Source organism: Astatotilapia calliptera, chromosome 8 (assembly GCF_964374335.1).
Source record: "Astatotilapia calliptera chromosome 8, fAstCal68.1, whole genome shotgun sequence".
In the NCBI taxonomy this organism is placed as follows: Eukaryota; Metazoa; Chordata; class Actinopteri; order Cichliformes; family Cichlidae; genus Astatotilapia; species Astatotilapia calliptera.
Genome location: NC_137429.1, coordinates 3,148,176 through 3,165,276, shown reverse-complemented (window position 1 = coordinate 3,165,276; position 17,101 = coordinate 3,148,176). Strand labels below are relative to the sequence as shown.

Here is a 17,101-nt window from a genome sequence, read left to right as displayed (position 1 = left end):
CTGTCTTTGCTTTGTTGGTCTGCCTGGTTCAACGTAAATCGATCTCTGGAGGATGAATCTATGCTTCATTTTTTTCAGTGGCACCAGGCTTATCCAGAGCCTTTCAGGAATCTTTTTCCTCTGCAACATTTTCCACGTACACCTCAGTGATCCTGATGTGCTCCCAGGCCAGATGACAGGTTTTCTCCAAGTATTACATCCTGATCAGATGCTGAACCACCTCAGCTGCCTCCCGAGATGAAGAAACGGTGACACCATACATTTTCAGAGAAAAATAATTTAAAATTCATTTGTGACATCATTCTTTCAGAGCTCATGGTCATATGTGAGGGTTAGAGCATCAGTCTACTGGTAAATGGAAAGCTTTACCTTCTAGCTCGGGCCTTTGCAACTTCTGCATGACTGGTGACTGCTGGAAAACCGTCAGTGAAGCCAGGCAGGAGAACTTCGCTGGGAGCCCCTCCTGAAGGCAGACCTGGGAAGATAGCCATGTCTTGCTCTATGGCACTCGTGAAGAATTAACATGAGTCTGCTGGCCTGTGAACAACAGCCTTTATAATTTAGTCTTACATTTGTTTTGTAGACGTTATTTTATAACTAGGTATCAACTGGTTTATTATTTCCACACATTAAAACATATTTATGTCACCATGAAGGCATCTCAGTGAATTCCCATGATATGAAGTGGTATGTTTACATGCAGATAAAATGCTAATAAAGTGACTGTTTAATTGCCATGATTAGACCCTGTGGAGGCGGTCCGGGTCTGGCTGGTCTCCTGTGAGCTCACATGGACAGCAGATGAAGAGCAGGAATTTTTAGGTTGACCTTAAAACATCAAAGAGCTCCGCTGAAGCTCTCAAAGGACTGAGATCATATTCCAGCTTTTACATTTTTACATATGCTCCTCTCAACATTTTCTGCCTCATTAAATATTGTTTCTAAGCTTGAGGTTATGCAACCCTCTTCTGTTATTTTGACCCCTCAAACGTAAGAGTTAACAGAGATAGAAAGCAGGTTTCCCTCCACTGCGAAATCCTGATATATGATGCTCCGGCTGATGGGAGTGAGGACTGAAGACCCTCCCTCTGCTTCAGATTAAAAAGCATCAGTTTTATCCAGATCTCTTTGTTTTACCTCTGACTGCCAGAACAGGTGGGTTTCCTACACGTTAACTACTTCGACTGCTGTTTTCCTTCATGGCCTCACACTCGGTGACTGAGAGCTCTCAGGGGTTCATTTGTGTGTTGTTGGGCTTTTTTTCATCAGGATGAGAATCGCTGGAGTTCTGATCGTGTTGTCTGCAGCTCTGTGCATCGCTCAGAGACAGAAAACAAGCTGGAGACCGGAGTGGGATTACAGGAATGAAGGCAAGTTTAACAGCTCAGTGTTATCAGCTCGGCGTTACAGGGAGCTTTTTGAGAGGAAAACTCTACTGCTGGTTATATTTATATTTTCTTTCAGCAGAGCTTTAGCTCATTTTACTTTTTTGTTTTTTTAATCTGACTAAATAAATTTCAAATAAATAAATACATTTCTTAGATGTATAATGCTTAGAATAAATGTTACCAGAAGTGTTTTCAAATAATTATTCTTAGTTTTCTTCATTTAATGTTTGTCCTGGTAATACTGAGTGAATGTTAACAGATCTGAAGGTTTACACATCAAGAGGGTTTCCTGTTTTCTGTTTTGAAGTAATCTGCTGGAAGTTGTAAATGGTAAATCATCGATTCCAGTTTGTCAGCTATATTCAGCAGCTCGGGTGTTTTTCAACAGGATTTCAAGCATCTTTGTGATTCTGTGTGTTTTTAAGAAGAATCTCATCTACTTAACTAATGTTAAGGATTAGTTATCAAAAACCTTTCTATTCTGAAGAAGCAGTGAGTCAGACCTTTTAAGAAAAAAGAAATCCCTAGCGCTGGAGCTCGTTCTCTGTTATTGTGATTCATTGGTTCTGTGAACTTAAACTTTATATGTTATTTTAAAAAAGAAGTGCTGTTGAAGAGAAAAGACCTTCCCTTGATGTTCATCTGCTTCCTTCATTTTCAAACATGTTTTATAATTCCTGGGAGATCCGCGTCTCCACTAAAATCTACACCCATGGCAAGTTTTACACACCAGCCAGTTTATAGAGAAACTCATCCACAGTCTATGAAAACTATTATTAGTTGCAGCTCTGCACTGACTTCCCCACCACTCTCCCTCCCTCTTTTTTTTTACTTCTTTTACTTTTTTCTACAAGGTTACAATAATTCATGATACCTGTATGAATGAAGTCATGTACAGTTGTTGCTGATGTAATAATTCCAAAAGCAGAAAATAATAAAGTTTGTTTTCCTGGCTTGCTCACCTGCAGCAGAGAGAGTGAACACCAGAGGATGTGCCAACCTCACGCTGGTTTTAGACAACTGGAAATACGCCATCATGACGCAGGTCAAAGATCTGCTGCTGCATGACCACAACACTGTGCTGCCCGACTATGGCAGGTGAGGTTTTCTGTTTTAGGGCCTTTTCTAAGTCTCCTGCGCCACAGTTACATCAGTCTGGGTGTTCGGGCTTTGCGCATCAGTCAAAATGTAAAGAATAACTGTAACATTAAAAGGTCAGCTTTAATTTGAGCAGGTTTGCACAGATATAGAAAGTATATCTTTCTATATCTGTATCTATTTTCTTCTAAATGTGACCACAATTATTTTTTTAAATTAACATTTGGTATTCAGTATGATTTCAAAGTAGCGACTGAGGCCATGAACTCATCAGGGCCTTCTTCTTACATGGACTAATGTACTTGGACACTGCTTTCCACAACCAAGAGGTGAAAGAGGAGAGACAAAAAGAAGGCGCAGAGAAGGAATATAAAACTGAAACTGTTGGAGAGGAAAAAAACACTTTAATTTCTTTGTGTTCTTTCAGGATCCAGCCTCTGTCAGAAGCTCTGGGAGATCTTTACAAAGAGTTCAACTCCCTGAAGGAGCGTCTCGCTGAGCTCACGACCAAGTTTGATGGAGTGGAGGCTTTCGTGGACGATGTGAGATTAGGGAGGAGCCCTGCACCACTCCGAGGTGAACCCCGACCCCCAGGGTCACTGCCAGGGGAGGCGGATGGTGCTGGAGGTCGGCCCAGTGGAAGGAGGAGCCGGGTCATAATTCGGAGAATCAAGAAACCTGCCGGCTCACAGGACTGAGGATACAGCATCATACTGTTAATGCCGGGCTGAGTCGTTACATGTTTGTCTTATATTTCACCTCACTGTGTTTTCTGGTGCAAATCACATTTATAACTTGGACTTGAGAAGGAGAGACTGTAACATAAACTTAATTTACACCTTAACGCTTGAGTTAACACACATGTTAATATAACAGCAAAGAAAGCCCACTCTGAGTCCACACGAATCTGCACAAAAAAGTCTCAGATGTTGGACCAAAAGCACAAAAGTAAGAACATAAATAAAGTGCACTGTGTTGGAACTCTTTCTGTTTTGTTCAGTCCATAGTAATCACAACATGCTGCTTCTTATAGCATCTAACTAATTTTTAATAAATGGAAAATTACTATTTCCTCCAGAGGAGTTGTTATACTCTTCTTCACCAGCAGATGTCTCCCCAACATCACCGAGATCAAAACAGTGATTTAGTTGATTGAGAACTTGGTTTTCAATCAACTTCGATTTCGACATATTTGACTGAATACAAAATGGATTTAAACTTGTTGTGGTCAATAATATTAATATTAATAATAATAATAATGATGATGATAATAATGACATGGTTTTCTTATGGTCTTTCAAAATAAAAGCCTATTTGCTACAAGGATTGAGGATTTCTAACAATCTTCAATTAGTCAGCATCGGTGGTGTTTCAGTTTTGATTCTTCTTTACTTAGTTTTATCGGTGCGCATTATTGTTTGGATCACTTTTGTGTTTGTATGTTTGTGCATTTTTTCTAGTTAATTGAGCCCAATAGCGTTAGTGCTACTTCACTTAACCCCTAACCAGGATTTTAATCAAGTTATCTACACATGCAGGAAGTTCACAGGTTCATTAAATAAAAGTTGTTATGAACAATACTTACCCATGGTTATTAATACCCATTCATCCATTCATTTTTTAAAAAGTGACGTCAGATACTATTAGTAGTAGTAGTAGCAGCAGTATCCTTTAGTGAGAATAATGTGGATATATTACACATATTTGATGTGATTTTTGTCTTTTTCTTCAAAATAAACCTTGTGCTTTTGTCACGAAGTAGTTTTTTTTTTTGTTTTTTTTTTACTATAGAATAAAACATAATAAAGATAGATGTAATTCACGGTAATAATGTCAGTGGCTGGGTTTCTTTGTTTTGGTACTGAAAGTGAAACTTCCGATCATCACCTGAACGCGGCATAAGTTTCTTCTTTGCAGAGAGTCAGACAGAAACGAAACTGAAAAGGTTGCTTTCCGGTTTAGGGACTCTCAAGATTTTACCTACAGAAACAAGACGAAGGAATCTGTAAAGACTGCATTATCTAACCAACTACTGACCTAAACGGATTTTTATAAAACCGGGTAATATTTTACAAATACAAACGTATATGTTAGATCAATAATGGGGAGATGCGGGTAGGGTTGTGAGTCTGAACCTTTGGGGACGGTCCCTGTGTGTGGGCGGGTCCATCAGGAAGTTAAGTAAATGTTTGTCTGGCAGATTTTTAGTGTACGACTTGCGAAGCTAACATACAAACAGGTAAGCAAGAACATCATGAACTTTATGTATTTTTGTCTTTATTTAATAAATGTCACTTGGTTATTTCAGATCTTACGGTCATTCTTGTCCTTTTATCCAGTAATAACAAGCGTACTAGACTATTTTTATTGTATTCTTATTACCTTTAATGCCACAGTCGCTTCTCAGCCTGTTTTTGTGCATCTCTGGTACTTTTTGGTAGTTTTTACTCCTTGTATTAGACTTTATGACGCTATTTTGTCAAAATATGATGCTGTCATTTGCTGTTCTACTTCATTTTATCATAAATTAATTGTTATCATATTCATTTGTACTGCTGATAAGATGAGGCAACCTAATAGGGTGTTTTTATGACTATTGAGGAAGTCATTGCAGAGTGTGTGCCATGATATGCTGTGTGCAGTATTTTTAAGGTATTTCTGCTCTTATAAAGAAGATCAGTTGCACTAATTTTATTAACTGTAATGCAACAACCTTGACCTGAATAGTAAGCCTCACAGGGATTAAAAGCTGTAACTGTGCCTGTATTTTTATATTTAAAGACAGTTCCCGCAGAGCAGGGGCTCACCTGAGAAAGGTGTCTCTACAGATGGAGGAGGGGGGAGGACACCCCCACCGTGCCAGTGGGCAGCAGGTGCAAACCAAGGAAGCTGAGGATTCTGCAACCAAAAGACCACGGAAGACAAATACGGTAGACATGCAGTCACAACAAACAGCTTTCAGGGGCCTGTTAGTGGTGTTTGAGCCGTCGTGAAATATATAAATTAATGTGTGTTCCAGGAACATGGAGCTGGAAAGCCCGGCAGGAACAGTCGAGAGAAGGAGAGGAGAAGAAGGAGAAATCAAAGAAGAAAAAATGCTAAAGGAGAGGCAGATGTCAAAAGTGAAAACATACAGAAGGATCAGAATAAGGCTATGGAGACTGAAAGCAGCCAAACTCAGGACAGCGAGTCTTTAAAAACACAGCCTGAGCTTCCCCAGACTGAAGACAACTTGCAAAAAGGGGAAAACAGCGGCGAGCAACCACAGAAAGATCCTAAGATGGTGCAAGCTCAGACTCAAATAAGGAAGCTCAAAGGCTCAGATAAATTCACACAGACTCCAGTTGTTACTCAGAAGAATCAGGAAACACAGACAGACTTTCCTGTGCCAAAACAAGACGAGGGAAAGGGTGAAAAGACTCAAGCCGCCACAGAGAAAGCTGCTGAGGTGCAAGAAGATCAGAACAAGCACACACCTGGACCCAAGCTGCAAGGAGACAGCTCAGTTCAGACTCCATCAGAGCAAAATCCAGAAGGAGAATCATCAGAGCCAGCCAAGGAGCAACGAAGCGAGAAGGAGTCAAAGCCTAAACAGGAGAATCCCTCTGCAGAAGGCTCAGGTGTTGCATCTCAAACTGAAGAAGGTGCCAAACAGAAGTCTTATGCCAAAGCTGTGGCTGGAGTGGGAGGGAGTGACAAACAGTCCACTGTGGCAGCCACTAACACGGCAGAAAAAACATCCCAAAGCACACGGTAAGACTGATTTTAACTGTTTATTTAAACTCTGGAGCTAAAGCTCATATTTAAACATTTATCTTTTTCACTCACAGCGATCGAAGCCCAGTGAGACCTCCACCCGGAGTTCCTATGTTCACCTTTCACATCTACGCTGTGCTGGACAAAGCGTTTAGATTCAACCAAGAACACGACAGACTTATGCTTCAAAATCAACAAGGGTATTTCCCGCCCCTTGTAATAACACATTTTGTGTAAGTATCTATGATGTATTACAGGTTGTATTTTTTATTGTTCTTTATGTTAGATTTTAGGACAGTAACATACACAAGAGGTTAATAGCAAAGCTCCTATGGTTCCACAGTTTTTTCCTGCTGCTTAGGATGATAGTGTGATTCTATTTTGTGTTTGGCCTTTTTACTTTATACATCCAAGTGCCTGTACTAACATAGGTCCATAAAGAATTTCTTTCCTGGTTTGGTGTGGAAGGATTTCTGTGGTTTGATCAAACCCCCAATTAACCAATTTTTTTGAAAATATACATTGGGGCATTTTAGCCTCTTTCTGTTTCTTTGATATGACAATGGAGGAAAGCTGTGTAGTAGGCCACGTAAAATCACAGAACGAGGTCAATGCATAGTGAGGTTCATAGTGGGCAGAGGTCTCCAATTTTCTGCAGAGTTATTTGCTACAGACCTCCAAACTATGTGTGGCCTTTAGATTAGCTCAAGAACAGTGCGTAGAGAGCTTCACCAGCTGCACCCAAGCCTTACGTAACAAAACACAATGCAAAGCATCACATGCACTGATGAAGTGGGGAAAAATTAGATTGGCCCGGGGAGAGTCTGCAATCCAGCAGAATGCCTTTGGGCAGAGACTGCTAGGCCAGGCCTTCTTGTCCAACGTCACTGTCTGACTTAACAAATGCACTCCTGGAAGAATGGTCAAAAATTCCTGTAAACACTCCTAAACCTTGTGGAAAGCCTTCCCAGAAGAGTTCAAGCTGTTACAGCTGCAAAGGGTGGGCCGACATCCTTTTAAATCCTGTGGATTAACAATAGAATGCCAATCCAAGTACATATGTGAAGAAAGATACTGAGCAAATACTTATCAATGCAGTGTATTTGGAGAGTAGCTTGTGTAGATTGTCAAGCATTTGAATATAGCTGTTAATATATTTTATTTTATTATATTGTTTTTTCCTGCATTTCACCTGAATAAGTTCTTTTTGTCTCCAGAGGATGTTGTGTTTTTATCTAGATAGATAAAAATTTGGCATGAATATCCCTTTCACTCAAATCTTCAATATTTTATCTTTAGTGGACTAAAGCAGGAAGGTTATCTGGTGGAAGCATGGCTCTCTGTTGAAGAAAGCAGCTTGCGAAGAGGCAGCTGGGTGACTTATTGGTATGGTGTAAAGCAACGAGTCAAAGAGATTTCAGGAACTGCCACAAGACATATTTACATTCCTTCAGACCCAAGTATTAAGGGTAAGACAAACACTGAGCTTGAGACTGCTATTATGTCATTTGTCCAATTCTGTTTCCTGGATTTCCACATAAACTGATCCCAAACCTGCCTGTGTTTTATGCAGAGATGCATCTTTTTGAAGGACTCATTAGCCGTTATGATGAAAAAGGTTTTTTCCACAAAATGTTTAACTGGAAGAACACAAAAGGTGTGGAGATTTCAAATGCCTGGCAGTCCTCAGCTTCAACTCTGCTGAACAGAATCTTCCAGAAATGGACTCCGTCAGATAAAAAGAGCACTGAGAGCTTGTGTCAAAGTTTGAAGTATTTTATGCAGAGTCTCGGTTCTGCTCACACTAGGATGGCATACCCAGACAATTCACATCCACCTCAGGTCCAGGTGTGTTCAGCAAAAGGACAAAAAAATCAAAGTAGAAATTATCTACAGTAGCTTCTATAAACCACCGTTAATACATGATTTGATTTTCAGGTGTCAGAGTTGATTTCAGAGAACTTGCTCCAAATCTTAAAAGGAGAGCCGAAGGAGAAGCTCCCGAGATCCTGCAGGGACACTAGTCCTCTCGTTCTGGGGCTTTCTGTTTTCATGGTTACCCAAAGTTGTAGCATTAACCTTGGAGTTAAAGGCTGGGCTGAGCTGTGTCTGCTGGTCTCACAGTCTGCACTGGACAACAAAAACCTGGATGGGTTGCAGAGTTGTTTCACAAACACACAACAGTAGGTTTTTACAATCTTTAAGAAAAGTAATTCTTGCCCTGGTTAGACAACAGTTTCTCACTGACAAACGTTTTGTTTGTTTGTTTTAAAAAAATCCATCTAATTGATGTGAAATAGATGTTGCTGTTTGCTACATTTTATGGACTAATAAAAAAGCAGCATAGCAATTCAAAGGCTTTAATTACTTTAAAAACTAAATTAAATGAAACTCCACTTCTAAGTTAAGTTAACCTTCATCTTTAAACATTATCTTGGTGATTGAGGTGTTGACATTTGAGCTTGTATCCTCACATGGTTCGGTTTCCCCCTCAGCACTGTGGTGGGTCTGATAAACCGCTGTGCCCAGTACATGGTGGCAGAGGTCGTCCTGCTCGTTCCTCTCCTCTTCAGACTCAGACAGCCTGGAGCTGATGCAATGAAACTGGGTCCCACTGTTGAAGAAGAGAACTGGTCTGGACTACAAAGCATCAATTTCAGTGGATTCAGAGAGAATATCCAGTTCTACTCTAACAAAGGAAAGTGAGTCTGTCTCAAACCCATCGTAGCTTTCTTTATTTTCCTGAAGTGTTGATCTGATTTACTGAATTATTTTATTTTCCATCCACAGCAGGATGCTCTCTCTGATCCAGGAGCACTTATCACTGGCTACAGAGACGCCTCTGCTCCTGGTGAGCTGGTTATCTCTGGTTGCATTTGAGGACCTTCCTGAGTTTTCAGACGTGACAGGAGTATCTGCAGAACAGCTGATCCAGAGTCTGTTGTACAGACTGAGAAAATGTGGTGAAAGACCAGATTTAAAGAAAGAGGAAAAGATTTTAAAGGTGAAAAACCAACTAACTAATATAAACTTGTAATTTGACCTTGTTCCATCTTTAATACAGTCCTCTGTGATCACCTTTGTTCTTCCTACATGCAGCATGCTCAGCAGTGCTTTACCCACATCCTCCTGAAGGTAGACAGAGAGAAGGACAGGTAACGACACCTGAAATGTGCTTCATACATTCTGGTGTTGTGCTTTTTGTAACTTTAACTTTGTCTCTGCAGAATTATTGAAAGTGAAACCATCAAACATGCGTTCGCGAGCAGCATTGATGTTGCAAAGAACACGTGCCGATTAGTGCGAATCGTCCCGTGGTACCAGGCCATCGTCCTGTCCTACCAGCTGGTGCTGAAGGTGGCAGCGATTTTGGAGGCTAAAGAGGTAAAACCCTACATGTTATATTTCCCATAATGCCTCAGTGTGATCTGTTATCTTAAATTTGTTTGTTTTGTGTCTTCTAGTCCAAAGAAGATGAGTTTGAGACCTTAAAGCAGCAGCTTCTGAAGGACTTGTTTGCAACGCAGGACCGAATCAGAGAGAAGAGAGACGAACTGCTTCCAAACCCGCTCCTGACATCATCAAAATTACTCAGCTATCCAAAGGAAATCGAGGCATGTAGCAAACACAGCTGATAAAATCAAACTACGTTGCTAATAATGATTTTTAAATGTATTTTTTGTTGGTCAATAATTGCACATTCCAAAGACATTACTGAAATGTAAAAAAGGGATCCTCGATAATGTAACTATAAACTCTTTGCACTTATTTAAATGTAATCTGGGCTGATATTAGTAATTTATTCTGATTAGATAATCAGAGTTACCCATCAGCCCTGCCTCTAACCACTCAGTTCACCTCGTTTAATGCCTGTGATGTTATCAGATGTGGGACGCGCTGCTGAAGGTCGAGTGCTCTTCTGAGGAAGTTTCATCCCGCTGGAGGCAGAGCCTGGAAAAAGACCTGAGGAAGAGGGTGTCCAAGGTCAGGACCCGTGCACCGATCGGTGTCAGACCAACATTACTGGTCTCGTTTTAGAAACACCTGAGTTCTATTCTGTCAGACTGGTGTCGGTTCAGCATGCAGATGTTTTCCCTCTGAACTCACCTGAGCTGTTTTAATTTACAGATAAGTGACGAGGACAAAGTCATGCTCTGCTGCCTCGAGTCGTCCCAGACTGCATTAAGTAAAAACCAAGTCATACAGGCCTGTTTGGACGAGCTGTGTCGCTCTGCGATCAAGACAATCTGCCAGGTACACTGTGAATTAATAAATGAGTCAGAGCACAGTTTCAATATTCGCTTTTAAAACCTTTAAAGAGCACTTCCAAAGTTATAGACTTTATTTTTCTTTTATCAAACGCGTAGAGATTAAGATGCACTTTTAAGTGTTTTAAGTGAGGTAATGATCACCAGGGTCACAACGTAGAAAAGCAACTGTACTTTCACGGCCAAGTGACCCCTCGCTCTCTCCCACAGTCTGTGTCTCGAGCTTTGACTTGTCTTTTCCCTACATTACACTCAAAAACCTCAGAACAACAAAAAATGTAACAGAGAGCTGGTTTAACAAATCAATCAGTTGATAGATATGATTTTAAACGTAACCTTTTATTCTATGGTGCCGAGCTAGGTCACTTAGCTTTTAGCAGGTCAAATGTAAGATTTGGTTTTTGTATTTATAATGATGATCTCTGAGCTACAAAACTGATTAACTGGTTTCTCGTTCATTTGTATTGTTAGTTTATTACATATTAGTTTCACTATACATGTATAATATGATATAACATTTATACATTGTAACAGTAGTCAGGAAAAGATTTGAGGAGTTCGGAGCAGGAACTACGCACCCAAACTTCTCTCACAGTAGTGTAGACGTCCATGTCAACACAGGCTCCTCAGACTAAGGGCCTGATTTACTGAGTACAAACTATTTAAGCTCAGTGACAGGGTTGTGTGTAAGAGAGAACGCAGAGATTTTTGCACCTGACTCTGTTGTTTATGCATTTCAGAGAGTTCCTCTATCAGGACACCAAAAATAGGGCGGGGAAATTTAAAAGAAAGGTGAAAATGACTTGCTGACATTGCTGTTTACAACATGCAGTTTACTGCTAACGGCACCGATTTTTAATGCTGAAAAAAGCATGTTTTTTGCACTTGATATTGCCTATAACATTGCCTGTGAGCTTTATTTGGAGATCGTGCACACACTGCATTTTGCCCCATTTAGGAAATCTGGCCATTGCTGTCTTTGCAAATATGACCCTATTAAAAAAGACTAAAACTTAAGATACATATTTTTGGTTTAAGTTAACTAAAAGGTTCATTTTTGGTTATAATAAACTTTTCTCTCTCAAAATTTGTAATTTTTCTCCAGTAAAATTCTTTTTATGTGAATGTAAAATGTCAGCTTTGAATAAATGTGTGGCGTTTGGACTTTAACAAGACTCACTGGAAAATTCTCCCATTAACATTAACGTCAGTATTGATAATGTATGCTACACTGTATGTAGCATACATTATGAAGTAGGAGAGTAAACGTGTTCTGTTTGTAGAGAAGGCAGGAGGGAGACCTGATGCGAAGTCTGACCTCTAAGGACAGATCAGCACTTCCTGCTGCTGTTGTGTCTGCTGTGGTGGTCGAGTCAGCTGCACGGTTCAGAGACAGCGTGGTGGTTCAGCTGCTCGACCCTCAGTCCGCCGTGAGCCATCTCCTGTTGAAGGGTACGTCATTTCTTTGCTCATTTACGTCTTTAAATTTTTTCTTGCTGCTGTTCGGGTTTTGTGATGGCTGCGGTGTTGCTGCTTTGGTCCAGGTGACTGGAAAGCGATCCAGGTGGACGACACCGCAGGGCAGGTGGTCCACAGCTGTGTGGAGGCCGTACACTCTCTGGTGGGGTCTCTGCTTCAGGGAGACGTGGCTCTGGGAGACCTGCAGACTTGCCTGAAACACCGGGAGCAGTTTAAAAAGCTTTTCCAGCAATGTGAGAACCATCAGAGTCTGCTATTCCTTCATTCTGTTTTGAATAATCTCACACATCCTGTCCTTTATATAAATGAGATATTCAGAAGATTTAAGTACAAGAGGGATGCAAAGTTAACTAATTTTCTCCGTTTGCCTCTTTAGCTCATGCTTGCAAACTGTCTTGATTAATATGAGCTGCATCGTGTTTTCCACAGACAAGTTAAACGCTAAATCTGAGAAGGTTGCTGTCAGTGCAGACGAGGTTTTAGCTCAGAGAGAGAAAGATCTGAACACGTTCGTGCAGAGGAAACAGCAGATTGATGCTCTCATAAAGATGATAGCAAAGGTTACAGAAAGCATCACAGGTGAGTTGAATGTCGTTCATTTCATCATTTTAAATATTTTTGCTGTGTGGTGGTTTAATGGCTTCTTCACACTAACATGGTTCTTATGTCAATAGTTCCTGAGATGTTGGCCCTGGAGGAGCAGCACAATGCAGATCTCCACGCTGTGAGCCTGAACAAACTGATGCTTGTTCAGCCCTTTGATGCTGAAGGCAAATTAAAGAGTGCCGGCTCTCCACGCATCCTCTGGTATAAAACCAGTATGAATGTCTTAAAAATGGCCACAGAGATGCACAAACTGCGAGACAGCAACCTGATTCTGTCCTCGTGGGTCAAAGGAGCTGCATCTTTGGCAGCCAGAAATCCCTTCCAAGCTCCTGTTTCAGTGAACCTAACACAGGTCTGCGACAACATCTGGAACCCCCTGCTCACCGAGTTTGTTGACCTCGCCGTGAGCATTGCAGAAGCAAATATCACTTTTAGGCAGCTCGATCAGGTTTTGCTTGAGTCTGGGGACCAGGGTGATGGGAAAATCATAAAAACAGAGCTGGATCTGATGTTGGAGATGTTTTCTGAGGCAGGAGGGTCCAAACCTGAGGTCAACTGGATGAAGATGAGACTCAATCAGATCCAGAAGTATAGACAACTCCACGAGGCGGCGGCTGCAGCCAGCGCCGTGCTGAAGATTGCAGGAAAAATGGGGCTTTCTGGAAACTTCACTGAGATCGAAGCACTCAGTCAACTGGTAATACTTTATGAATATTACTATTTACTTAAAGGATGTTCTCAAAGTCTCGTTGACGTGGTGACCAAAACTGAAGACGTTTAATAGATTTGTGTAGGAAAAAAAATATACGCTACATTTTCCAGAATTTGTTTTTAACAGTTTCTAATGTTGTAACCTGGAGTTTCAGTCAGGCATCAGCCTGGAGGGACTCTCGGTGTGTTTTTTGGCTCATTCTCCTGCTGAAAAAACAAATGTATTTCCCTCTGAGCTTGAACTAGATGAGACTGTGTGTCTCTGCAGGAACAGTGGCAGTAGCAAAACCCCCAGACATCATCACAGCTCCTCCTGCACATGTGCAGATGCCATTTGTTCACCTTCTCTGTGTCATGGCAGTTTTCTTTTTCTTTTTTATCTCAAGAAGGCGGGGCCTCACGTAGCACTTTCATCGCACAGGCCTGCTGATACAGTCTCCTCCCAAGAGCTTTTACTTATATCTATTTGCTTGATCTTTGAAAAGCAGAGAGAACATTTCTGGACCTACTGACCTTCATGTATTAATGTAATTAGTGTATTTCAGCTCACTGAGCAGATCTTGCCACAATGTGCATGTTTACAGTAGCTGAGTCACGCTTCTTTATTTATCTTCTGCACAACTGAACTGAAGTTCTTAAAACCATCAAGGAGCAACTTCACGTGCTAAATGTGTGCAAAGCTCTCCTCATAGTTTTGGTGTCTTCAGCTATCTTGACTCCTACTGTAAAAATAAATACTAAAACAAGTGATATTTGTTGGATAAAACATAAGTTACACAGAAGCCCAAACATTTATATTGATATTAACTAAATAATGTTTCATTCTATGACGATATTCGTACCTTCCACAGGAAGAGGACAGCTTTAAGCGCAGGGCTCTGAGCTCTCTGAGTGACGACCTGTTTCGTGCCAGACAGCAACTCTCCAAGGTCACCAAGCAGCACACTGCCTGTCTGGAAGAGTTTCTAGCGAGCCAAACGCTTGTCACCTGGGTCAAAGAGAACCTTAAAAGTAAGGTGATCTCATGAAAAACACAAAGCGTCCCTTTTTTGGTTATAAATAATCTTGTGGCCTTGCAGAAGATGCCTCCATCCTCACTTTGTTCTCCCGTCAACAGACATGAGCGATGTGAAGGTTTACGTGGATCTGGCTTCCATATCTGCTGGAGAGAACGACACAGAGATCGATCAGGTGGCCTGCTTCCATGATGCAGTGATGGGCTATGCCCCTCTGCTCTACTCCCTCTCCCCTCAAGCTGGCTTTAATGACTTCATGAGGTGTGCTCGGCAGGTGTGGGACACCCAAAGTAGAGATGAGAAGCTCCCTGACAAACTGGTAAAAACTGGTATTTACATCATCTCTCTTATTTTTACGCCTACATCCTGGCTGATGTTGCAAAGCAGCTATAAGAGTGTTTGGTTTGGTTTTCAGAGCGAGTCTACCCGCTTACTCAGCTGGCTAAAAGCACTGAAGGAGACTCACGGCTCTGTCGAGCAGTCCTCCCTCTCCTTGGCTTCCTCTATTAATGCTAATGGAGTTTATCACATAAACTGGTCTGATAAAAACACACAGAGGGTGAGTGCACAGTGTTCCTTTGACAAACAGAATATGGGGCTTACAAACTGAAGTGATTTTCAAATTCTTATTAGTCAGTTTTTTCCGATTCCTTTGTAGAGATGTCTTCAAAACATGGTGAAGGTCACAGTGAGAAGCAGCAGAGAGGAGAAGAGCTACAAGCTTGAAGATCTGCTCGAGCTACAAAACAAACTCATGCTCATGTCATCCAAAGGGGAGCACGGCAGAGAGCAAGTCAACAGGTTCACAGAGGTCAGCGGCTTTTAAACGGTTAAATTATGACTCTTCTTAGCAAAGGAAACTCACTGGAAGGTTCTCAGCTTCTTTATTGTGTTTCATCTTATTTGTCAGACTTGTGTACCTGTTGTGTCCTCGAATTAAAGCTTTGACTCCACCACTTTTACAGCTGAGATAATAGGATGCAGGAGATCTCAAAAGTATTCAAGAAAAAAAGCAGACCCTTTTAATGTACTCTTGGTTAGCATGACGATAAGTCATCATATCTGACACCATCACTAGTTTTTTGTGCAATAAATGCAGTTCTGTCCACTGACACTAGAACCTAAGCTAAAGAGAGTTAAACATTTTAGCTGTAGACCCGGTGTCTGTGGTTTAGGATAGTATTAACTGCAAAACTCCTGCTGCCATGTCCTCGTAGGTTTTTGAGGGAGTTCAGAGACTGGGCACCATCCTTCTTCAGATGCAAACATCTGGGAACATGCTCTTCAGAGACTGGCACGCTGAGGTCGAGTGCTGCCAACAACAGCAGCCATGCATCAGAGTCACCTTCTTGTCCCTGAAAGGTAAACAGATGACATACTACGGTGAGGTGACAGCGCAGCTGCAAAGCCTTGCGCAGTCCATGGATACATGCCAGAAGGAATGGCGTTCCTTCATCAGCAGCATGCGCTCCCGCTTTGGCTTGCTGAACCACTACACCTCGGAGCAGATGGTTTATTTGTGCCACTGGATACACAAAGTGTGTCAACGCCAGGCGTCTGTTCCTCAGCAGTTATGGCACTTACTGTTTCCCATAAAACCTGAGTGCACGCCAAATGATGTCAGACACGCCTACAGTAATGCAGCAAGAATGAGCTCAAACGCTGATGAGTTAGAAGATGTTTCGTCTGATGACGACGACATGTATTACGAACCTTCAAAAGATGTGATGCCAGCACAACAGGCTGAAGTGGACATGAAAGAGGCTTCCGACTTGATGGAGTTTTCTTCGGATGATGAAGAAGATGAAGAGGACAGTCTTGAGAATCTCTGGCAGCAATTCAAAAAAGACATGAGTCTTTACCTGAGTGAGTCGCTGGATATCTTGACACTAGCCAACTTCCTCTCATGCCTCTCTGAGATGAACCAGCAGCACACGATCAGAAACCTTCTGTCAGTTCTCCAGGAAGGAAAGCCCAATCTCGTTCTGTGCCCCATTGCAGAGGTTTTTACCACCACCCTCTCTTTTTACATGGAGAGTCCAGAGCAGCCTCTGCCGTCTGTTGATGAGGTTCTAGTCTGCAGAGAGGAAACCACAGAAGAGGAGGTGGAGATCTTTCTGCGCCGTGCTCTGAGTCAAGGCTCCAGACAAAACTGCCAGAAGATATACTCTCTGGTGAATCCAGGGCTGCTGGGATATGATGTCAGTGTAGCTTTAGGGGAGATCTTCGACAGTCTTGAGAGAAGTGCCGGCCCGTATTATCGTCTGGTCATAGTGAGTCCGGTTGTGCACCAGCACAGATACGTGCCCTCTTTCTTCAGCAATGATAAAGTGCAGGCTGGTGTGGGTATAACAGCCGACACTGCCAGGAAATATCTACATCACCACTTCACAGAAAACATGCTTCAGCAAAACCCCGTCACACGGGTTTCTCCAGACAAGCTCTCAGTCTGGATCGTGTCATCTGAGCGCCCTGCAGTTGGTAAGGACAACCCCTCCTTGCACTAAAATTATTAAAAATGCAGTTCAGTTACAATATTTAAATGTTGGCATCTATTCTTTTCTTAGGGAAATCACTTTACATTGATCGTTTGTTTGAGAAGTTCCAGCAGATATCTCCCAGAGCAAAACATATCAGCCTCAAGCTGATTGAGCCATGCGTTGACATAGACTCACTGATTAGGAGTCTGTCAGAGAAACTGGAACCTTTGAGAGAGCAAGATCCCGTCATTCTGCACATTGACACTGCTGGAGTAAGTATGCAAGCATTTACAGCTGCA

The 17,101-nt window shown here is 41.8% G+C and overlaps 2 protein-coding genes and 1 long non-coding RNA gene across 3 annotated transcripts in view; 2 read left to right on the top strand and 1 right to left on the bottom strand.

Annotated features, from left to right (window-relative positions):
- The first annotated feature begins 151 nt into the window (after positions 1-151).
- LOC145430260 (uncharacterized) lies at positions 152-4,244 on the top strand. The gene is made up of 4 exons (XM_080304987.1): positions 152-1,155; positions 1,270-1,370; positions 2,357-2,486; positions 2,914-4,244. The coding sequence occupies exons 2-4, from the start codon at positions 1,271-1,273 to the stop codon at positions 3,182-3,184; spliced, it is 501 nt and encodes a 166-aa protein (XP_080161113.1). The 5' UTR covers positions 152-1,155; position 1,270; the 3' UTR covers positions 3,185-4,244.
- A 145-nt stretch (positions 4,245-4,389) lies between these two features.
- Positions 4,390-17,101, top strand: part of rnf213b (ring finger protein 213b) — a 34,192-nt gene continuing 21,480 nt past the window's right edge. The window contains exons 1-24 of the mRNA XM_026177843.2: positions 4,390-4,725; positions 5,268-5,416; positions 5,506-6,239; positions 6,317-6,475; positions 7,542-7,711; positions 7,816-8,090; positions 8,181-8,425; positions 8,738-8,944; positions 9,033-9,246; positions 9,342-9,397; positions 9,470-9,626; positions 9,707-9,856; positions 10,128-10,226; positions 10,371-10,496; positions 11,794-11,962; positions 12,055-12,222; positions 12,419-12,568; positions 12,664-13,292; positions 14,158-14,317; positions 14,424-14,641; positions 14,738-14,881; positions 14,981-15,133; positions 15,540-16,803; positions 16,890-17,074. Of these exons, the coding sequence (XP_026033628.1) occupies positions 5,315-5,416; positions 5,506-6,239; positions 6,317-6,475; positions 7,542-7,711; positions 7,816-8,090; positions 8,181-8,425; positions 8,738-8,944; positions 9,033-9,246; positions 9,342-9,397; positions 9,470-9,626; positions 9,707-9,856; positions 10,128-10,226; positions 10,371-10,496; positions 11,794-11,962; positions 12,055-12,222; positions 12,419-12,568; positions 12,664-13,292; positions 14,158-14,317; positions 14,424-14,641; positions 14,738-14,881; positions 14,981-15,133; positions 15,540-16,803; positions 16,890-17,074 (5,934 nt within the window). The 5' untranslated portion in view covers positions 4,390-4,725; positions 5,268-5,314. The remainder of the gene's footprint in view (positions 4,726-5,267; positions 5,417-5,505; positions 6,240-6,316; positions 6,476-7,541; positions 7,712-7,815; positions 8,091-8,180; positions 8,426-8,737; positions 8,945-9,032; positions 9,247-9,341; positions 9,398-9,469; positions 9,627-9,706; positions 9,857-10,127; positions 10,227-10,370; positions 10,497-11,793; positions 11,963-12,054; positions 12,223-12,418; positions 12,569-12,663; positions 13,293-14,157; positions 14,318-14,423; positions 14,642-14,737; positions 14,882-14,980; positions 15,134-15,539; positions 16,804-16,889; positions 17,075-17,101) is intronic.
- LOC145430263 (uncharacterized) lies at positions 6,247-8,849 on the bottom strand. The gene is made up of 2 exons (XR_013910725.1): positions 8,717-8,849; positions 6,247-8,387 (listed from the first exon to the last, which is right to left on the bottom strand). It is a non-coding gene; the product is annotated as an uncharacterized LOC145430263 (long non-coding RNA).